This window comes from Phalacrocorax carbo, chromosome 1, assembly GCF_963921805.1.
Source record: "Phalacrocorax carbo chromosome 1, bPhaCar2.1, whole genome shotgun sequence".
Taxonomy (NCBI): domain Eukaryota; kingdom Metazoa; phylum Chordata; class Aves; order Suliformes; family Phalacrocoracidae; genus Phalacrocorax; species Phalacrocorax carbo.
Window position 1 is genome coordinate 11028229 of NC_087513.1, and position 22010 is coordinate 11050238.

Genomic DNA, 22010 nt, shown 5'->3' on the forward strand with positions numbered 1-22010 from the left:
AGTTGATGGCAAATTAAAATTCTCTGACTGTGGAATCATTGTGTTTGTCTTCAGGATTTGTTGTTATGCCGTAAACTTACCATGATATAATGCAAAAGCTGGGGGAAAATTATTTCCCTTTTCACCATCATTAATAAAGAAACAGCCAGTTTTAATACTCTTTAATGCTGTGCATGTGGTGTCTCTTTGGTGTTTGAAAACACTACTTATTTAAATACAGAAAAGAACACTTCTGTTTGCATGAATAACATTTAAGCTGGTTCCATCTGAGGATACATACTCTGGGTTTCCATTTCACCCACACTGCCACAGCAGCACATAAAAGCGGTCAGTCTAATCATGCCAGGAAGCAGCACAGACACAGCATAGCAGGAGTCCTCCCTATTCAAAGAACTCAGTCTGACAATCTGCCTCCACCAGCCAATGACAACAAAGACCAAAGCCAACTAGCCCTCAGGAAAGTGATGTCTGATGGACCAGTCAAGCCTGAAGGAGGTGAGCAGAAAGACATGGTTAAGAAACCAACCACATCCCAAATACTTCTTGCCATGTCTACTAATTCATTGCAATATTTAATTATTTACCCCTCCATTAAGTGCTGTAAATGTTAACATGAATCAAGAAATCTGCTTGATTTTTCCACATCAGCGCATAAATTGATAATGGAAAACTGCTAAGAAACATTAAAAACAACAAATGTGCACTTCCATTCCACTGGAGGACTTAGACTTCTGTTGAAAAATGGTGTAGCTTTGCTCATGTTGTTGCCTAATAAAAAGCATGCATCCAACTTGGTCTGCCTAAGCATGACTGAACATTTCTTATACTGTGACAAAAACGTAATTGCACATTTCTGTTTGTGGAATTCAAATTGGGACATTAATGATTTCTTTGTCCTCTCCCAACGTAGTTTTTATGTCAAAAGTCATTAGCATAGATAATTTTTCAGACCACCAGTGGAAAGGAACGGAGTTTTGATCCATGTATAGCTCAATCTCTTGATAACTTTCCTATCAGCCTCTTAAGAAATTATCTTCTACCTGTAGGTACCTGTACATCAAACCTAAATACCACATATCATCAATTTATACCCTCATCACAAATAAAGAGCCAGGATCCCGATTGGTTCAAGTTAGCACTGTTCTTTTGACTTCTGGAATGTTTCACTTATTTCCATGGAATCTGAGGGATAATCCCAATAAATTTACAAGATGGATTCCCAGACCTTCTCTTGTGCTGTAATCCCTGCCCAAGCTTTCGTGACTCATTGAAGGTTTTCTGTCAACACCATTGCATACTGTGGACAATACAGTCTGGCTGAGTAGGTTAGAGGAGAGAAAGAGGGAATGATACTTCAAACAATATACCCCAAAGGCAACAAGTTATTAAGAGCACTAGTGTGATGTTAACACAGCTAATTAACAAGGGCAAATTTTACAAACAATTTTAAACATTGTATTCAGAATTAAGAAGTTGGTTCTTATGCAAGCCTTAAGAACTCTTCTATAAAGATATCTGTCTACAAACATGTGTGCATCCACCCACACACATATTGTCTTACTCTACAGCTCAACTCCATACACTCAGTTAAGGCAGAAGCCAGAGGATATCACGGTACCAGTTCAGGCATCATGACTGAAAGGCCCCTCCTATTCCTGGGATGTATACCACAGCCATCTAATTCTGGAAGGAGTGTCCTATGAGGAGTGGCTAAGGACTTTGGGTTTGTCTAGTTTGGAGAAAAGGAAGCTGAGGGGCACCTTATTGCTCTTTACAGCATCCTGAGGAGGGGAAACAGAGATGGAGGTGCTGATCTCCCTGGTATCCAGTGATAAGACTTGTGGGAATGGTTCAACACTATGTCAGCGAAGGTTTAGGCTGGACATTAGGAAGCATTTCTTTACCAAGAGGGTGGTCAAACACTGGAGCAGGCTTCCCAGAGAGGTGGTCGATGCCCCAAGGCTGCCAGTGTTTAAGAAGCATTTGGACAATGCCCTTAACAACATGCTCTAACTTTTGGTCAGCCCTGAATTGGTCAGGCAGTTGGACTAGATCATCACTGTGAGTCCCTTCCAACTGAAATCTATCCTATTCTATTCTATTCTATTCTATTCTATTCTATTCTATTCTATTCTATTCTATTCTATTCTATTCTATTCTATTCTATTCTATTCTATTCTATTCTATTCTATTCTATTCTATTCTATTCTATTCTATTCTATTCTAATTCTACACTCTTATGATCTTTTGAGGTCTCCTGTCTATAGAGATTTATCATAAATACTTTTAGTCCTGTGTTGCCTTTTGGCATAGACAAACAATACTAAAAACTTTGTCCCTTCCAATCTGTGATTCTGTGATTCTGTGTGTTTGTGATATGAGGTTGAATCAGGGTTTGCAAACACTTTTAAAATAAGGAAATAGCTAGGCTGTTGGCTTCAAGTATGCTTGACACTGAACTATTATGCTAGCTTCTTTACTTATAAAATTGCAAAAGAATATGTATCAATATGCATTTGGCTCAGCAATATTAGAAGCATCAGAGAGAGTTATGGGAATAAGAGCCCACATTAATATATATCATTAATTTATAAGTGAGGTTAGAGTTACTCTGAAGAGACATGGTACTTTTGTCTTTTATTTCTGACATATACACAATGCATGGTCACCTACACTAAGTTTATAAGTCTGGTTTCAGGTGTGCGAGAAGTTTTGGCTTCATCTTATTGTACCAAGACTAGTTTGTCCTTACTTATTCATATGAGGTTGGCCAACACTTACCATTTTGATGTTAATGGATCTCATGCATTTCAGCAGGAACAAAAAGCAAGATTAGTTAATTGCAGTTTTGTGGACTATGTAAGTAAAACAAGAAAAGACTATGACCTTGAATAGAAAAAGCCCCAAAGATACTCAAAACAGCTTTCAATTTATGGAGTTCTTTGTGGGAGGGAGAGGACATGAAGGAAGGAAAGGTTTCCCCATGGTTCAAAAATTCTAAAAGTTAAGACTGTTGTGAACAATGAATATTAGGGCATCATCAGTTTGCAAGTCTGTTCCTACAAGGATGCTGCATGACTGCAGTACCCACCCCGTTACAGCCTTCTTTACTGGCACCTGGAAAAGAACCTGTTATCAACTGGTTTTATGGACTGGAACAGTCATCTTGGCAAGTTAGTAATTTTTTGTCACTAAATGTCAAAGCCCTTTATTAAAGAAGCCATTACAGATAATCCACAGCATCATCATTATTATTATTATTATTATTATTATTATTATTATTATTATCATCATCACCGTTGTTTCTCTGTGAGTTTATCAGAGAACAATACCTTTTAGAATAACTCTTTGGGTTTTTTTAGCCCAAGCACACAAGGAAGTAGCAATCTAGCAAGATTTCCACAAGGATAATGGGAAAAATTCTACTCTGTTACTGATCATCAGTCCTCCTCTACCTCAAAGAACACTCAGAAATCGTTTCCTCCTTTAAATTAGTCCCTCAAAAGCTTTTTTTTTTTCTTGCATTGAATTGGCGTTTGAAAGAAAAACAAACCCCAGAACAAAACAAGAGCCCTCAGTCATTCTTAGAATGCCCCACAGAAATCTTTCTCTACTTCTGACTTCTAGGACCTTTTCTATTAGAAGTATTTTGTCAGTTATTAATTGTATGTCTGATAAGAAGTAAAAAGGAACTCATAAACAAAACCAGCACCCATGGTATACTTATTATATTTTGTGAATGCGAAGGACTTGCATCAGTTTAAGTTTATTGGACTAAACTATTTCTGGATTCATTTTAAAAAGTAAAAAATGTATTTCAAATAATCTTTTAAAATTAAGGTGAAGCTACAACAGAAAACATTGGTCTTTGTTCAGAACCTTTGTAAAATCCAATATTCAACTACAACATTTAATTAAAAATAAACCCTGAAGTAGAATTTCCTTCTTGCCTGTGAGAGATAAGAGTGTGATCTGCAAAGAAACCAATTGCATAATATGCATTCCCATCACACCGCTCAAAGAGGAAAAATAAAATTTCAGAGCCAACCCTTTGAAGGCAGAAGCTGCAAGGGATCCAAGCCAGAGGGAGAGAGCAGTGCCTAGGTTTGAGTTAATTCGATTTCATTTTTGTGAAAACTCTGAATCATTGCCAATTACACATTCACATAAAATTAAGCACATTCCTTTCAACATAAATCTATGTATTAGGGTTTAACCACCAGATGAGTCAGTTTTAGAGACAGTGTAAATCAGTCCAACTCCTTTTAAGTCAGTGGTTTATCCCACAGCAGGATCTTTCCATTATATGGAATTTACTTGGTAGGTCACTTATGTTTTAAATATAATAAATTATTTTAGAGTTCTTCATATATTTGAACACTTAGAGATACTCTAATGATAATTACCAGTTCTCTGGATATATGCATATAAAATAGTAGGTGTATCTGCAATATAATTATTTATTGATTTTATATAAAAAGTCTTTCCAAAGCCAGTTTATAATTTTAAAAGACTGAAATATGTGCTTTATTTTTAATAGCTTCCAAAAAAGTTAATAAGAAAAGGATCAAGAAAATTCCCCTTCAGCATCCATGTGAAGTAGGAAGGTGTACCAGCTCTGCCTCACTAGAACAGAAAGTGTAGTTTCCAGTGAAATTAGAATTTCAGAGCACAAAAGAAAAATGTTCACCATATTGTCAGCGTTTATCTACATAACTGGTCATTTTTTAAAGTACACAGTATTATAGGGAGCTATGGTCTCTGCCTGGGTGTTTAACACACCTGCTTAATTTGTAAAACTCAATGGGCTTTTCCTTATTTGCAGAGGAAGATGTGCTAGGTACAATGATTGTACAACAAAAAAGAAATTATTTTATTACATCAGAATATTGAATGGTCAACAACAACAAAAAATTATTTTATGACCAAAGAAGAGAATTTCTAGAAAATTATTTTCATTCTTCCCAGGATTTTTGGAGAAGAGTAAATTGATATTTAAATAGCTAAGTAGGTGATTTTAAGCCTGAAAGTCATTGTAGTCCTATGCATTTTTCTCTCCTTTCAGACACTTATGAGAGAGAAGCTACAAGTCAATACACAGTTGCTTGAACATCATGTGATGATGGATGTCAGATGCACCTCCTCGTTTATTTGGCACACATTAAAAAAACAACCAATCAAACAACCTGCCAGGGAAAAGCACTGCTATACTCTTGACCTGAATTAGTTAGCAAATGTTAAAGATCTAGAGAAAATAATGTGTGTTTCACTTAAAGACCCAAACATACCTGTTAAATTACCATTTAAGGTAACATAAACAATATATTTCTACAGCTTTTTCTATTTTTCCTATATTTTTTTTTCACTCAATAATAGAAAGGTTTATTTCAGCCCCAAACCTCTGGGAATTTAAAATACTTTCCAAACAGTAGTGCATCCAGTGATTTTACTGGTTAGAGGGTGGCCTACTACCAGAGCTAATACTGTTAGCCAGAATAACTGGAGTAGATAGACTGTGCATCAGCATTTTCAAAATTGTACCCAAATGAATCTGTCAGTTTACACCTCTCAAAGACCTCTGGTTTAAAACACTTCAGTTCAAAAGGCAGCATACCTGCTTTTAACTCCCCCGTCCAACAACTTTTGACAGAAGTTCACTTAAGTGTCAGTATAACAGGTTGAAGCTACACAGAAATGCGATGTGATGTATGTACCAAGATATTGCTACCACTGTAAAATCCATGATACGGGTCTGAGCCAGCACTCTGTAATTTTTATCCAGTTAGCTGTAAGAAATTATAATCACAGGAATTTTGCTTATCACTAAGTTCTATTTACTGGCATTGGCACCAATGCAGAATGAAATGAAATGGATTCCTAGGTTCTATAAATCTTTTGGATTGGATATGATTGTGGATTTGAATACCTGCTTATTTGGGTCCCTTTAGGTCTATACCCATTTTCACGCTTTTAATAAGCAATGTCATGTTTTAATTTCCTACAATAATTTAGGATGTTTCCTTCACACTTTAAATAATTTGCTGCCCAAAGCTGTTCTATGCCTAGCTTCAGTAGTCTCTTAATTTCCAAGTTATATGGGCCTTCATGTTGCTACAGATAACCCATTTTCAAGAATCATTATCAAAACAAGAACAGTTTGTCCCCACACTGCAGATAGCAATAATCTGAGGCTGTCTTTTCAGTCTTGTTTCAGTCTAATGGCTGGCACATTTTGCTTTGGCTATTCCTGCTATTTACTCTTCCACAATTTTAAGCTGACATGTAATTTCAGGAAATTGCTCAGATTCTTCATTTGATAACTCTTATTTCAAAAGTCTATTAGATGGTAGCCTAACCCTACAGAGCACGTGGAAGAAAATTATTTCATCAGAATTGCTTTGCTGGGTAAAGAAATGCCATCACCACAGTTTAAGATGACCGCTGTTCTGCCATTACTCATTTCAAATGGTAAATTGCTCTGCAAAGAGTTGTGTTGAAACTTCACAAAATATCACTTCTCAGTATGTGAACAGAGCCATGTCTAATATACAAATGTGGCTGAAAAGGGTGAGACCATGGTCTAAGGTACTGTTCAGTGTGAGGAGGAGTGTGGAAAAGAAACTGTCAGAACTGACCTGAGGTATATGCATTTGATCACTAGTTAGTTATGTATCCCCAGTCTGTTGCCAGTTCACAAAAGATGGAACTAGCAGTCCCAACAACAGGGTTTTACACTGCAGAACCTTACAGAGCAAGCCTGAGCAGCACTTGCTTTTAGCTCTCACAAACCCTTCATAAAAAGAGGTAAACAGGCACCTCGGGCAGTTCAAAGTTGGAGCACTTGAAACACAAGGCACTGAGAGTGAAGAGCAGACAAGCTTCTGCCAGAAGATGCTGTGTGTGACATGCCCAGTCCATTGGTCAGCAGATAAGTATCCAAAGCAGATTGGTGATTTAATCTGCTCCCATGGGCTTGCATCACTTTGAGAAGACAGCATGATGCTATCAGATCTTTTTTGTTACCCAGGTTCTGCCAGAAGACTGCCACTTATAAAGTACAACTTGTTTTCAAGCAATTAGAAGCAAAGTCTCAAAATTAAATCCTAAATGTATACTCAGAAGCATTTTTCCCTCCTCTTGTTTGGTTTACAAATAGAACTGGATTTCCCAATGTGTTTTGACAATTGTATTTCTGCGTCTAAGTGGATACCTTCTTTATAATAAGGCACGACTTACGTGTTTTCCTTGGTTATAGAAGCTGATTTTCTATCTGGGTCCATAAATCAAAGCATAAGCAAAATCATGTTTTTACCATAGATGCATTCAACTGACATCATGCTACAAATAATAATTAAAAAGGTTTTTCAAAATAAATTGTAAAAAATTGAGCTAAGAGGTGAGGTCAGTGCTAGCATGAGTTTTCTTGAATCAGAAATTCTTTTCCAAGAAAGCATAAGGGAATATGCAGACAAATATAATTCTGTTGAAGGAAGGGTGGGTTTTTTTCCCCTGTAAACAATACAGATTACAAAAGGCATCTGTCTAACCATTATAATCTTTTTTTGGCTTGGAAACCCCTGATCCTACACCAGGGATAACTTTATGATCCATTTTCTTAGAATCTGAAAGAATTCTTGTAAGCAATCGAGAACTTTTCCAACTCATTTATATATTATTTACTAGAACAGTTGAACTGAAACTTCTGCTCATGCCAGCCTGTGCAACAGACAGTAAAACAGTGTCACTCACAGGCAGCATTAACACCACATTGCTAGATACTAAATATGACATGTCTACCCACCAACGCACCTTCAAAGTGGAGAACACATTATCTCACTGGGGAACTACCAGCTACAATAGGATTAGCAGATGAAAATGAAACAACAGCTTTGTATAATAGGTAATTCCATGCACTATTTCAGTGGAAGCAGCTCATATTAGAGTTTTAAACTCTCATTTCCTATTTCTATTCTTCATAGTCCAACAGCTGGACAGCCCAGTCATCACTGAAGTTACAATCCTTAAAAAGTACCAAGCACCTGATAAACTGCATAAACGGTTCATGGAGAAGTGGCTGAAGCAGGGAAAGGATATCTCCTCTCTTCCAGTAAGAGACCAAATGATGATGATGCTGGGTAATGATCTTCAGTTAAGCTTAGTCTCTTCCATCTGCTGAGGCCTGAAGAGCCTTTTCTTTCTTCTACAAATTATTTCAGCATCTTATGTAATTGGCAGCAAAACAATGCATATGATAAGGTTTTTTTCCTTAGAATTTCTAAAAGTTTTTAAAAGTTTTTAAAGGTTTGTTGGGGTTCTCCCCCCACCCCCCAGTCAGGAAAAAATTTGAAAAACGAATGGGCAAGGAAGGAAGGAAACATAGTTCTTCCATACTCTGGATATTTAATATTCAAATGATTGCACTCGCTTTTGCCCAAGCTCCCATTCAAATACATGTTGTATATTTAGGCAAAGCAAGATACCTTGTGGTATCAGGCACCTCTGTGATACCAGAAGAGAATATCCAATCTCTGGACCTCAAAAGACAAGTGAATACATACAAATCTGCTCAATTCTCTACAGACCAAGGCACCTCCCACCAGAACTTTGATGTCAAAACCTGAGAACTTAGGCATTTTCTAGCATAGGCAGCTGTAAGCAGAAGCTCTGCAACTCAGAAGTGACCTGCCCTAATCTCATTTTTGTTACTTGTCCTTTATGTTGATAGAAACCCAATTGGCCAAGAAAGATGGGAATTGCTCTGGCACTCATAGGGCTTCACAGCTTTACATAGGCTAGTAAGACTAGAGGAGTATCACAATGAACTCAGCCTTTCTTGTTAAAGTTCCTAAGACAACGTTTGTATTTGTTCCAGGAGAAAGGGCAAGACTGCAAATGATTGTACAAACTAGTCCCTTGCATATGAGAGCAGGGAACAAGTTCTAACTTTCAACTTAGAGTACAAATCTAACCATGGTTATTCTCAGCCTCAGACAAAATATTGCCTGGCAGCAGGCATTGCAACATCTTCAGAACTTGGAAGTTTCCTGTATAACCAGCAGAAGAAGCTTAGAGGACTATATTTATCTGCACAAATATAGGTATATAGAAACCGTGGGTGTCTCATTTCTCTGTATCCAGATTCTTAATTAGTCACAAAACCAGCTGTAAATCTATTTGTGGATTTCATCTCTTGTCGCAAACTGATGCTGTAGTTCATTACTTTCATAAAGCAGATAGGAAAGAAAAAAAAGAATAACATTGAACTTCAGAATTTTCATAATCCAATCACAATCTAAACTCAGATCCATTATAACCATTCACCAAGAGATCTTCTGGGAAAAAACATCAATATAGAAAATGATGTAAATTAGTAAAAACAGTAAAGAAACTAAAAATACAGCATACTGAATGGATCATCAGGATACATCTGTTTCAAAACAAACAGCTATGTTTTGATTATAAATAGCTGTAGCAGAACTTCTAAACCATTTATAAAGGCGTAATTCAAGCTTTTCTGGCTTGAACTAAAGTCTAGGTTCTTACTGGTTTTAGAAATTTACTAGTAAAAATATAAGCCATTACTTCAGGCACTAGCTTTTACAGCAAATTCAATAAAAATAAGAGCCCATATATGAACCACCCTTTCAGCCACATATGTTATGGTGGAGACATATGCTACACTAAGCAAATTCATGCCTAAGGGAAGGACTAAAGACACCTTTTTGTGCTGACACAATACTGTCTTGGCTTCCACAGGTTTTGCAGACGTGTGCCTTTCCTGACTGTCCTTGCTATGAGGCATTTGTCATGCCATGGCACAAAAACCCCAACCCAACATAAAGAAATCCTCAGAATCCCAAAAAACAGACATGAGAAATCATACAGGTCACATGAACACTATGAGAACTGAGGTTATGGATTAGTTTGGGGCAGGCATGACATAGCCCCAATTCAGGCTGTTGAATACAGGGCAGCTGGCAATAATGCACTGTAAAGGAGAGCTTGATCTTTCTTCTCTGAAATCTCGCTCTTGCCCAACATTTCCCAACCGCAGCTTCCTGACATGTCACCGTAGTCATAGGAATTCGCTCACAGTACCACAAACTGAAAGTGATAGAGCAACCACTGCTCACAGCTGCCTGAGCAGGGCACGCTGCTGTGCTCTGGCTGTCTCTGCTGGAAAAAGCATGGCTGGCTTTCTCTCCAGATGAGATACTGAGAGTATCTATTAATAACACTATGATTTTACAGTTTATTAATTTGTAATAATAGCCAAGAAGATAGCCTATGATCAATGTATAACATTGTGAAATGGAGCTAAAGAATATTTTTGTCTGAAAATAACTTAGACTGACAGGTTCCTTCTGTGGCTGTAGGCAGTACTAAAACAGAGGAGTCTAACAGAGTTTAAAGAAAAAAAAGTTATGTGACAGCTTGGTTTAGCAGTGAAGAAATTTGCAGAGTAAGAGTTCTGTCTTAACTCACAGTTTGGCTGAAGGATTGACGGTACGTGGATTGCTTAATTCCTCTCTTGTTTCAATTATTAATCTGGTTTTGCATTATGTTTGAGGAGTCACACTCAGCTTCCCGGTCCCACACTAGGCGGCATGAAGCAGTCCTCACCAAAAATATTATTCATTTAGTCAGACAGAAATAATATTGGTTGCCAGTTTAAGGCAAGACACCATTGGGACTCTGGCTCTTATTTGAGGTCATTTCTATTTAGATATTTGACTAACTTCTTGTTTAAACAAGAATCTCTTCTAACTGCCTGCGTTAGAGGTTCACAGTTCACCAAAATAACATAAAACTTCATTAAGTCTTCACAGAAAAATAACTTTACAAAAAAGTATTTTTTATCTTCAGTATATATGCTCAGCTAGTTGGAATAGATGAAACATGACAATAGTAGATGTAGTAGAGGACATTTAACAGAAAATTCCAAAAATCTGTACTAATATTCTCAGACAATTGTGTTATTCAATATAAGAATAGCTACTCTACTGTTCCTGTATTAATTTTATGTGTAATGTCACTTTGTCCTTTTTTGTTTATATTTCTCAAAGGCTGAATACCAGAAGATTTGTTCATGTAGTACAATAATATCCAAAGCAGGAAATAAGGCACCTGGGGTAAAAACAACACATGCTGGTGTACATTTTCTACACCAAATGGTCTTAAACAAGTTTGGGGCACCTTCTATCAAAATATGTGCTTTGAAATTCTAGGTGTGTAGTAAGAAAGATCCAGATGGGTAAAAGCACTTGAGAAATATAATGCAGTAGCTGTGTTATGTCTCAAGAGGGGTGGAGGTCTTTGTATAGTCTCTGTAACTATAGCTGGTGTACCTATACTTCCTTTCAGCTTCCTCTCCTTGTCAAAATCACCAAATGCAAAGAATGTTTCATAAGGAATATGAAGAAGGCCCGCTGGGACTTTCATTTTTATGAGATTACCATATGAAATGTTTTAGATGAATAACTGGTTTTCTGTAGCTTTAATCAGAAAAGCAGTATTAATCAATCTAACCCATTCTTTTTTTCCTTCAGGCTGTTGATTTGTAAAATTAACATGACTGGAGAAAAAGTATGGTTGTATACTATTTGGTTTAGAACACCTTATTCTATGTGAAAATAAACATCATCTGCAAGAGGTGATAACGTGATACTGGAATGTAAAGTAAAAAATTGAAAACGTTTGCAGCATGTGATTTTCATAAATTACATTTTTTCTTAACGTGGATGGTACTGATGCCTTACAAGTTTTTTGGTAACCCACTGTTCCCGCCCTGTACAGCAAGGTCTACTAATCACCGACCTGCAGAAAGTTCTGTCTCCACTGGCTCGTCAGCCAGTAGTTTTGGCAGTGGCTACAGCATGGATAGCGAAGGCAGCAGCAGTGCCACAGGAGAGAATAATCTATTTCCCATCCCAAGAATGTAAGGCTTTTCCTTTAATATACCATATCCTCTGTGCACTGATCATTTATAGCCCTTTCACTTGCCAGTCATCTTCTTAAGCAGCTTGCTCTACAGACTTGAGTTACGCAGTAGAATAACAACTAAAGGGGGAGGAGAATTTTTTCAGAGTTTGCATTTTTATTTTGCTTTGTTGAATACTGAATTATTAATAACCATCCAAACCTGTGCCTCAACTTCATGAATTTATTGCTGTCACACAGAAGAGGTGCAAGTCTCAGCCTTTGATGCTTGGGTTAGGTTTTAGAAGTATAACTTTCGTAAGCCTGAGAATGCTTAGTTTAAGTTTTCAGATTGACCTTCTAGAAATATGTGTTACTAGTGCAACTGAAATTCAGATTCTGCATACAAACCAACTTCCCCCAAGTTTTTAAGAATTTGAGTAGAATTTCTCAGAAGCTGTTTATTGACAAAAAATTTTGGGGAGGGAGCCCCTGCAGGAATTATCAAGCTACTATCAGTGCAATGATCCTATAAAATTACTTAATTTTCAGCCATTTTACCTGGTTAACTATTCCTCAGAGAAAAGTTTTGCCAGGATTTTTACCCCTCAACTTTGGCAGCATCCATCTTCATTTGGCAATTACATTTACATTACTTTACAGGAAAAAAAACTGCTCCTGATCAACTGATCTGACTTTATTATAGATTGACTGTTCTCAAAATATTAGTGGTTGTTGCTCATTCAGTGTCTGCAATAGTTGTTCCATGTATTTCTCTGGAACATAAGTTTTTGCTTTTCCCCTGCAGTCTTGAATTATTAGTCACAAGAGTTTGATATAATCTTCCTAAAAAAGCTTGAAGGAAGAAGAAATTCATTCTCTAGAACTGTGGCATTTCTAAGTATTCATCTTTTTCTAAAATAAAGCTCAATGATATTTTTTCTACAGTTTATTAGTGACTAAAAGGGAAATAGACATGAATCTAATATTTCAGTCTCATTTTCAGAATCTGGGAGGACAATGTGAGCTCAGGTTGGGGGGTGCCAATCGTTTAATCCTCATTGAACATTTCAGTCACATTGTTCTGTGTTAAAATGAGCTGTACTTCCCAGTGGCAAAGACTGTCTTGAATTGGATTTGACAAAGAAAATTATTTTGCCATTGTTCTTAATGAGAAAGCAAAGATGCATAAAATCTTTGTGCACAGAAACACGAGGTGGAGCTCTCAGTAGAAGTTTTTAGTTCACATATGCTAAATTTGAGTCTGAATACTATCACTCATTGTGTATTATTCAGCAATGTAACAGTATCTACAGTTACTTAGTATTTGGCTGACAGATTCACGAGCCTATTAAATCTGAAATCAGCTGCACTTCTACTGCAAAGCAGGAAGAAGTCTCCAAGGCTTCAGCTTTTCTCATATAGTATTTTGTTCCCATGAATTTTACTTAAATACAATATATCCAGCCCTCTTATTTTCTGTTAAGGGCTAGAGTATCTTCTTTTTATGGCATTTTCAAAGGAAATTGTTTATACGCTGACATTAGACGGAGACTTTAAAAGTTACACAGGGCTTTTACATAGGCAGAAAATGTTTTCTTTTTCATGTTAGTCTCAAGGGCTTTACATTGCAGTGTAACGAAAAAGAATGACAGAAATACTTTTTACAGTACCAGAGACCTTTGGGATCATCCCTAGGGAGAATGTTTTAAAATAGATAATTGTTTCCATTTTAAATTCTGGATAAAAATTCTTATATATCTGAATATATGTATGACTGACATTTTAGTCAATATTTGCATTCACACTGGCTTGATAATGACTTCAGGGACTCTGACCTTGCACATTAATTCAGCATATCCATAAGACCACAGTTCACTATTTGGATGTGAAGTGTAACTGAGATAAATAATTTTAGGTGCCTTGGCATACAAAAATATTTTTGGTTAAAAGCTCCCTGTTTAGATTAAGCTTCTGATCTATGAATAGAAAAAGTGTTGGATAAGCCGAGTTTTAAACTCTTTAGTCCAAATGCTTTTAACCATAGGAACATTTAGTCATGAAGCAAAATAAAAGAATTAAATAGTGACACCATGGGAATTGTTAGATGAGGTAACTAATTAGAATACTTGCCCATATTAAATATCGCTATAACTATCAAGGGAAATTAATCATTATATAGGTTTGTACACAGCCAAATAAATCTTGTAAAGCCTTTCTAGTTGGGAGATATTTTTTTAGAAGACTCTTATTATCCAGTTGTAATACCCCTGAAAGTTACTCATTATATCAACTATAATTATGAGCAGATTCTCTATGCCTTTGTATTATGTAACCATCTATAACAGTGCTATGTCTGTAAAATTATATTAATTTTGAATGCAAAGGTAAAAAGCAACTGAACGATGTGTAAGGAACCTAACCCTAGGGACAAATAATTCTTGTATCATGATTGTAATCCACTTACAAAACATTACCTCATAGAAGAAAAGAATAACTTTCTGTTAAAATTGATTTTAAATTTACTTTAAAAATGGACATTTTATACTAATTTGTTAGTTCATTGTGGACTTGGACAACTTCCATTGTTGCTGTGAAACATGCAGCTGGCTCATTGGTAGCAAAGAACAGCACTGACCCTGTAACCCCAGAGGAATTGCACGCATCTGAAGATAATGCCTTATATTCTCTATCACAGCATTTCAGTGTCTTAAGGAGAAAGACAAATAGAAGCACAAACATCTGATATTAGCAGACATGTTTTTGAGAGTGATCGTAATCATGCCTTAGAGGTTACAACAAGTATGTTTAAAGATAGCTTACATTTTACCTTTCATTGTCTAAAAATAGACATCTAGACTAGTCCAGGTTCTTTCTCCATCCAGTGGAGTAAGATAGGCACCTCCAGAGCATGATCTGTTCCACTCATTTTAAGATTAATGTATGTCTCAGAAGTGAATTGTTTCTTATGCTAAATCTAAACTGTAATGTAAAAATCAATAATTAAAAGAAGATAATTACCACAATTATGCCTTACCTTTGAAGTAATGGTATTGTAGACCAAATATCAATTTTGTGACTCCTCATTATATATCTCACTGTTCACCATAACAGGATAAATGAGGAAAGGAGCTATGCAGACTGATTGCAGAACAACAGGCCAAAGGGGGCAGGTAGCAGAAAGTACCTGATGGCCCCATTCTGTAATCACGTACAGCTTAGCAAGATGTGATTGCAGTTGCCTCCAAAAGAGAAAAAAAATAATATTGTTAAGTAATCTGTCCAAATAGCAATAGAAAAAAACCTACTGTCCACTTTATTTTCTTGAAATTAAATACACCTGCACACACGCTTTTGGTTTTTAGAAATACCCATGATGTTTGTCTTTTTGTACAGAACCAAGCCTCACTGGTTTGGGTGTATCATTTCCTTAGATCTCTTCTTTTTATGATCTTATTGACAACTACCACTGTATCTTTTAACAGAGGGAAGATGAGCCAGAATGGACAAGAACCAGTAAAGCCATCAGGAGTAGGATTAACCGATGCAGAAGGTAAAAAGAAATACAAACAACACTACAGTGGTATCCCATGTTTATAGAATGGATATGTTTATTTGTTTTACTTGTTATGCTATGAAAGATTAGCCTACGCTCTCTTTGTATTATAAAGATCCTGACTTTCATTTACTCTAAGGCCCTTTACACATAGCACCAATGTAATAAGTCTTCAGTTTAAATGAGAACAGGGTCTTACCTGTTTATTTAAAGTAATTCATTAGTTAGGCTGCAATGAATAATACCTGTCTTTCGATGTTCATTGCTTTTCGTAGTATTGGAATAAAAAATATGAAGTATGGAGCTGACTCAACACCCATTAAATCAGAAGAAAATATCCAGTGGCTGCCAGGCTCTATTTTTATAACATTTCAGAATATTTATTTCGTAAAGGAATTCTTAATTTTGGTTCCTATATAAGACATTAAGTTTAAATAAAAATATAAGCTTGACTGCTGCACTTAGACTATAGTGAATCCCTTATCTGATTGGGAAGTCCTGAGGGAATTTTTTTTCGGTATGAATGTGGTGTTGCCAAGGAAGGAGACATTGTAAAATTGGAACTGGAAAGAGCCCAACAGAATGGCTTTCAAAGTTTCATAAGCAATGTGATTATCTCTTTCGTGTGTAATAATGGACAACTGCATGAAAATTAAGAGAGTGTTTTGTATTGAAGGATATGTTAGGAAAATTCCGTTTCCCTTTACATATAAGGTTTTTTCTTTCAAGTGTATGTTTCTGTTGACCTCAAATATAAAACAATTATCATGACCTTCATTTTATTATTATAATAATACTTCTATCATTTTATTGCATTTCAATGCAGCTTTGGGTTTTAATTAATTCATAAATTGAAATTCATATATACAATTGAAGTTAACTTCATGTTAAGAGCAGCCTTAAAAAAATCAACATTTTTCAGGTTTCTGCAATGTGTATACATGGGTAAATAATCACTGTTGCTATATTTGAGGTAAAAGTGGTCTAATGTTCCACAGATTTAAAGAAACCAAATTAGAATTTGAAGGTAGAACTGTAAAACTGTCCTTTCCAAAGCAAGAATCCTTAACTCAGTATATTCATTCTACTAAATCTTTCAGTACATAGTACTCATCATTATAAAAATCCAAATTCATCTGCTTGTCAAACTTCAATTTGTCCAATAGTAATTTTAGGTATTTGAAAAACAAACTATTTTTTATAAGAGAAATGGTGGGATGAAAATGGGAAATCAGGAATTTTCCATTTTTACTTTGTCATGATGTGTTTTATATAGAATGATAATTGTAAACAAATAGCTTTTCATCATTTTGTTCATCATAAATTGCCCTTTATGTAAGTTTTTGGATCATAAATTTCAGAACAAACAAATACAAAAAGTTTTAATTTAACATTTGTTTCATTCAGAAAAACCTCAAACAAACCAACCCAACCAAACAACACCTTTTGAAGCATTCTAAAAGATCTGTACATGGCATTTGGTCACTAAAACTACTTTTCCAGCCAAAAGCATATTTCTGCTCATCTTCAAAATCTGCAAATAACTCAAGAGCTGCAATTCCCTAATTTTCACTTATGATACAATTCAACTCTCCTAACTTGAGAAATCTAGGAGTTACAAATCCATGTCTGATAAAATGAGTGGTTCTTACCAAGAGTGGTTTGTCTCCATTGAGAAAAGCTGAGGTGGCCAGCCTAGTTTTTAGTGTCTGATTTCTAACTGACTAAGATGGGGCAGATCAATCTCAAATGATAAATTAAATTAAAAGCTGGAAAACAATTCAATAGCATTTCAGTTTCAGCATGTAAATGTGATTATCTTTTGGGGAAGTAGTTAAGAATTTAGAGGAACTCAGGATTAACTGAGAATTACTTTAGTATTATAGAATTATTGTGGTGTTCTTTTCATAGATGAACAAAACTGAATGAAAATCTTAAAGTCTTAAAGATTAAATGATAACTTTTCTGTAGTGCACTTATCTATGTGGTGGACCAGATGAGCTCTGCAATTAACGGGAAGGAAGTATTCATTCTCATTTTTTATTAATTTGTAGAGAGCTCCCATAGTTGACATTTGTATTCTCATTTGCAAACAGGGATTTAGTGTTACGCTTAAAACTTTTCAATACTAGTACTATTTTTACATTTTCAAATATTCTTAATGGATAACTTCTGTGAAAAGTAGCCTGTGGATTACTCTCTTCAAAACTGTGCAGAATAAATTCAATTGCTTAAACATGCGGATCTACTGCTACTTGAAATGTTTTAGTCATCCAAGTCATTTACACAAGTCTGGCATACATGGCAGGGGACTTACAGGGACAAGATCTTTAAGACCAGTAGCTGGAGGCAAAGCAAGGTAGGACTCTCAAATGCCAATGAAAACTCATTTTCAGGCAGCTGAATCAAAACTGTAGAAACAGGGTTCAGATTCAGCTCGCAGAGTATGACACCAGATTTTACACATGTACATAAGTGGAACCACCAAGGGAAAATATGCTCCTTTTGTAATTGTTTACCTGCTTGAGAAATGTGCTACTGTTTTGTTGGGAATAGTTTTTGTGCTATTAAGCTGTATTTGGTAAATTATAAGTAAATATTGGAAAACAGTACTATTTACTTTGCTGACACAACCAAATGGTCAATATAAATAACTGTGAGTATTGCTATGATAATCTTTGTTTCTCTGAACATATCATCTTGTCATATTCTGTATTTTCATACTACTTAATAATATAAAATATTTCAGAGTTTTGTTCTTGGACACTGTGTTACAGTTATTTTTATGATATTCATTGTTGCATGCTATCGTACACTGGACATTCTGCCCTGAGCAGATGAAATACTTCATCTTCTTAAACTTCAGTAAATCTTATGATACATATTGTGATCTTCATTGAGTTATGCAAACCAATTTCTCTATTCATTTCAGAAAGTGCAATACTTTTTTTTTTTAAGATTTCTTATGACATGCCATGGAATATTACAGATGTTACAAACAAAAAAAACCCAATTGTGTTCCATGTAAGGATTGAAACTAACAATTAAAAGAACATGATTAATATCTTGATTCAGTTGTAGATCATAATTGGTCTATACGCCCTATGAAACTGCTCAGCCAATAGATCCCAGATGGTATTTTCCACATACCAACTGTTTATCCAATTAAGAAATACATGGGGAAAATTATTTTGATATATTTCAAAAGTGTGGATTTACTAGGTAATCCCAAGCTGCCATTATTTCTAGTAGAAGAGATATATAGATATAAATAGCATTTTAACTGAAATAGTTTACTATAAGGAAATTTTGGATCTTCTCATTTTGAGAATATCATTCCCCTAGGATCACAGACATTGCTGTTCATCTCAAAGACTTAGGAAAGATGAACATGTCAGTAAACATGGCCTAGCTTCACTCATTCAGTAGTTTTTGGCGTGAATGAGTACCCATAGTGCTTCTGTCATCCTCTCTGCTTGGCCTCATGGTCAGGATTTTTAGTCAGAAAACTATAAACCTCGTACAGGAGCAGAATGGCTCCCCACCCACACCTTCCAAGATAGTGTTTTTTTCAACTTGTTAAAAAAAAAATCCCATCTAGTCCATGTCCTGAATACCAAAAACTTCTCTACACAGTTCTGCCATGGCTCAGAGCCTCACTTTCTGACATTTCCAGTGGTCCTTTGAACATCGTCCTTTGAGTGCAGTAAAATGAAGTCCTGTAAGTAAGAAACTCCCTGTATGAATGACTGGACCTGGACACAAAATTGCAGAACATGCTAGTAAAAGCCTCCATAGATGTGTTTCCACACCCAAGCAGAAAGAATAGTTTTGTACTATTTTGAAATCTGATGATTCACACATACTGAACTTCTGCAAGATGACATACTAGTGATATGCACGCATTGTTTACATAGCCTTTAATGCACTCTTCCAGGGTTTTCCTTTTTTTGCATGTTATGTATTTGTCTGAGTTACAGATTAAAAAAAGAAAGCAACAAACAAGCTCTTTGATAACATCATACTTTAACAGGCAAATTTTACAATACTGTGATTTTTATTTCATCTATTCAGAGGATTCTAAGCTAAAAAACACCCATCTTTTATTAATTTTTGAGCTTTGTGGTTCATCAGCCTGGATTATAAACTAATTCATTTTTAACAGTTTCATCACTTAACTTTATATTTCATTAATTAAGACAGCCTAATCGCTGTTTATAAGAAAAATGGTTCAAATACCACACAAAACTTAAAAACAGGCTAGGTGGTCATTCTAATAACATTTTGGAGGAAAGATGCATGATCTCTGTAAGTAAGCAACTGGCAATTATTTGACTTGTAAATTTTCCTTTATAGCTTTCTGAATAGCCCTGGTAAAATCTTCATCCATCATGTCTGCACAGAATAGACCCTAGAGTGAGTTATCTTGCAAACTGTATCATGCTTTCTCTTGAAGGGATGCCCAGGAGTAATAGGTGGATTAGCTTTCTTTAGTAAAATAAGGCATAAAACAAACCGACAGCACAGGCAAAACTAAGAATTGCCACATTCTTCGAAGTAATTAAAACTCAGAAGAAAAATTAATTCTTTTATTTGCTGTCTATTTAGGCTAGAGTAACTCTGTTTAAGCCAAAGGACTCACTGTGGTATGACTGAGAACAGACTAAGGCCTTGAGTTGTTGCTTAAATCAATTTGCTGCATCTCTACACTTAAAAAATTTAGCATTTTGATTTTTATAACTACATTGGTTGAAATATCAGAACTGTAATATTAGTCCTTATGAGGATGTTCAGAGAGAAATAGTCTTAATTTTGGATCTTCAACCAGAAAGTTGTAAGTAAGAGAAGAAAAAAGACAGATGAAGGAAATTATTAAGGGCTAATCACAATACAGTTACTGAGATTTGCAAATGGTTTTACGTACGCACAAATCTGTACTTTGATGTCATGGTTGGCCAGGCTGAAAATGTGGGGGCTACTAGAGATTAGAAACTTTTCTTACAGTTATCTGTATCATTTCACAAAAAAGATGACTGTGGGATCAGATTAAAATATGATACTTAATATTTATGAAGGAAGTTATAATTAGAATTGAACTTCTTGCTGGATTAAAATTAAGGTTAATTTTATTGCCCTTGCACAAGCAGTGGTGACTTTGAATGAAAACACTGAGACTGGGAACAATGTAGGACAGAGATCAGGTTAAATATTAAACTTACATAACTTTGGGATCATCTGAGACTTTCCTTCTTTCATAATCAAGTCTAATTTATATCTCTGAAACTATTAGAAGGTAACTTCTGTGAAACATAACCTCATCTTAGGTCATCTAACATGAATACCAGCAAGACATATTTAGCTGTTTTTCCTTCACAAGCATTTTTCTCTTTAACTGTCTGAAACATCAAAAAAAAATCAGAAAGAAAACAAGAATTACAACATTTATAGACACTTACCCCAAAAAGGTGCATAAGGGAAACATCAAGACAGTTGTTTTAAATGTTTGGAATAAGTTCTTTGATATTTAATGGAGAAGCACTGTGATTTAGGAACGAACATGCAAAAAATGTGATAAAGAGACTCTGACGTATGTTCTGGGTTTGGACAAGAGGGACTTGCATTAATTCATGGAAGAAAGCAGATTTTCTGGTAGTTTGATGCCAAAATTAGTGGAATGGCCATTTTGGGGAAGTCCTAAGAAGCTCATGCTGAACGATCTGCATCTCGGAAGGAGAGAGGCAAAGTTACCTGGCACCTCAGCAGCCCTTGGATACCAAGGGGACTACAGGACAAAAGTAATCCTTGCTGTAAAATAGAGAAACACCAGTTATCATCCTGAGAGCAGCCAGTTACGGGCAGCAAATGGTTTCCAGTGTGCCTCCAGAGCCCGGCAGCACTGCATTTGGGACTGCATCCTCACTTCCTGTGGGAACCACTATACCATCACTTTAGGCCAGTGTTACAAAGAATATCAGTACCTAGTTTATGTGCTATAATTTGCCCCTGCAAAGCCTCCTCACAAACTATATGAGGAGCCTAAATACTCTAGCTATTACAAATATACCCTTAACTTCCTTTGGTATGAAGGAAATCTCTAACAATTTATTTCTAATAATTAAGGCAACAGCTTTTGTTGCTTTTTCTTGGTCAGTAATGAGAAAAATTATAGTAGATTACTTCTTCCAGAAGGCTCAACTACAGAATAGAATATAACACAACCTGCAAAATGAGTAAGGTGGGAGGGAGTTTAGAGAGAGCTCATCACCCATTATTCAAAGATGGGTGATGAGTTAATTGAGAGCAGCCCTGCGGAGAAGGATTTGAGACACTGGTAGATGGGAAATTATATGTGACTCAGCAATGTGCATGTGCAGCCCAGAAACCCAACCGAGTCCTGGGCTGCATCACGAGAAGCATGGCCAGCAGGTCGAGGGAGGTGATTCTGCCCTTCTACTCCACCCTCCTGAGACCCCACCTGGAGCGCTGCGTGCAGTTCAGGGGTCCCCAGTACAAGAAAGACATGGACCTGCTAGAC

At 35.9% G+C, this 22010-nt stretch overlaps 1 protein-coding gene across 1 annotated transcript in view; it reads left to right on the plus strand.

Annotated features, from left to right (window-relative positions):
* Positions 1-22010, plus strand: part of PCLO (piccolo presynaptic cytomatrix protein) — a 367600-nt gene that overhangs the window by 303322 nt on the left and 42268 nt on the right. Inside the window, exons 21-23 of the mRNA XM_064443829.1 lie at positions 313-495; positions 11797-11938; positions 15405-15472. Coding sequence (XP_064299899.1) covers positions 313-495; positions 11797-11938; positions 15405-15472 — 393 coding nt within the window. The remainder of the gene's footprint in view (positions 1-312; positions 496-11796; positions 11939-15404; positions 15473-22010) is intronic.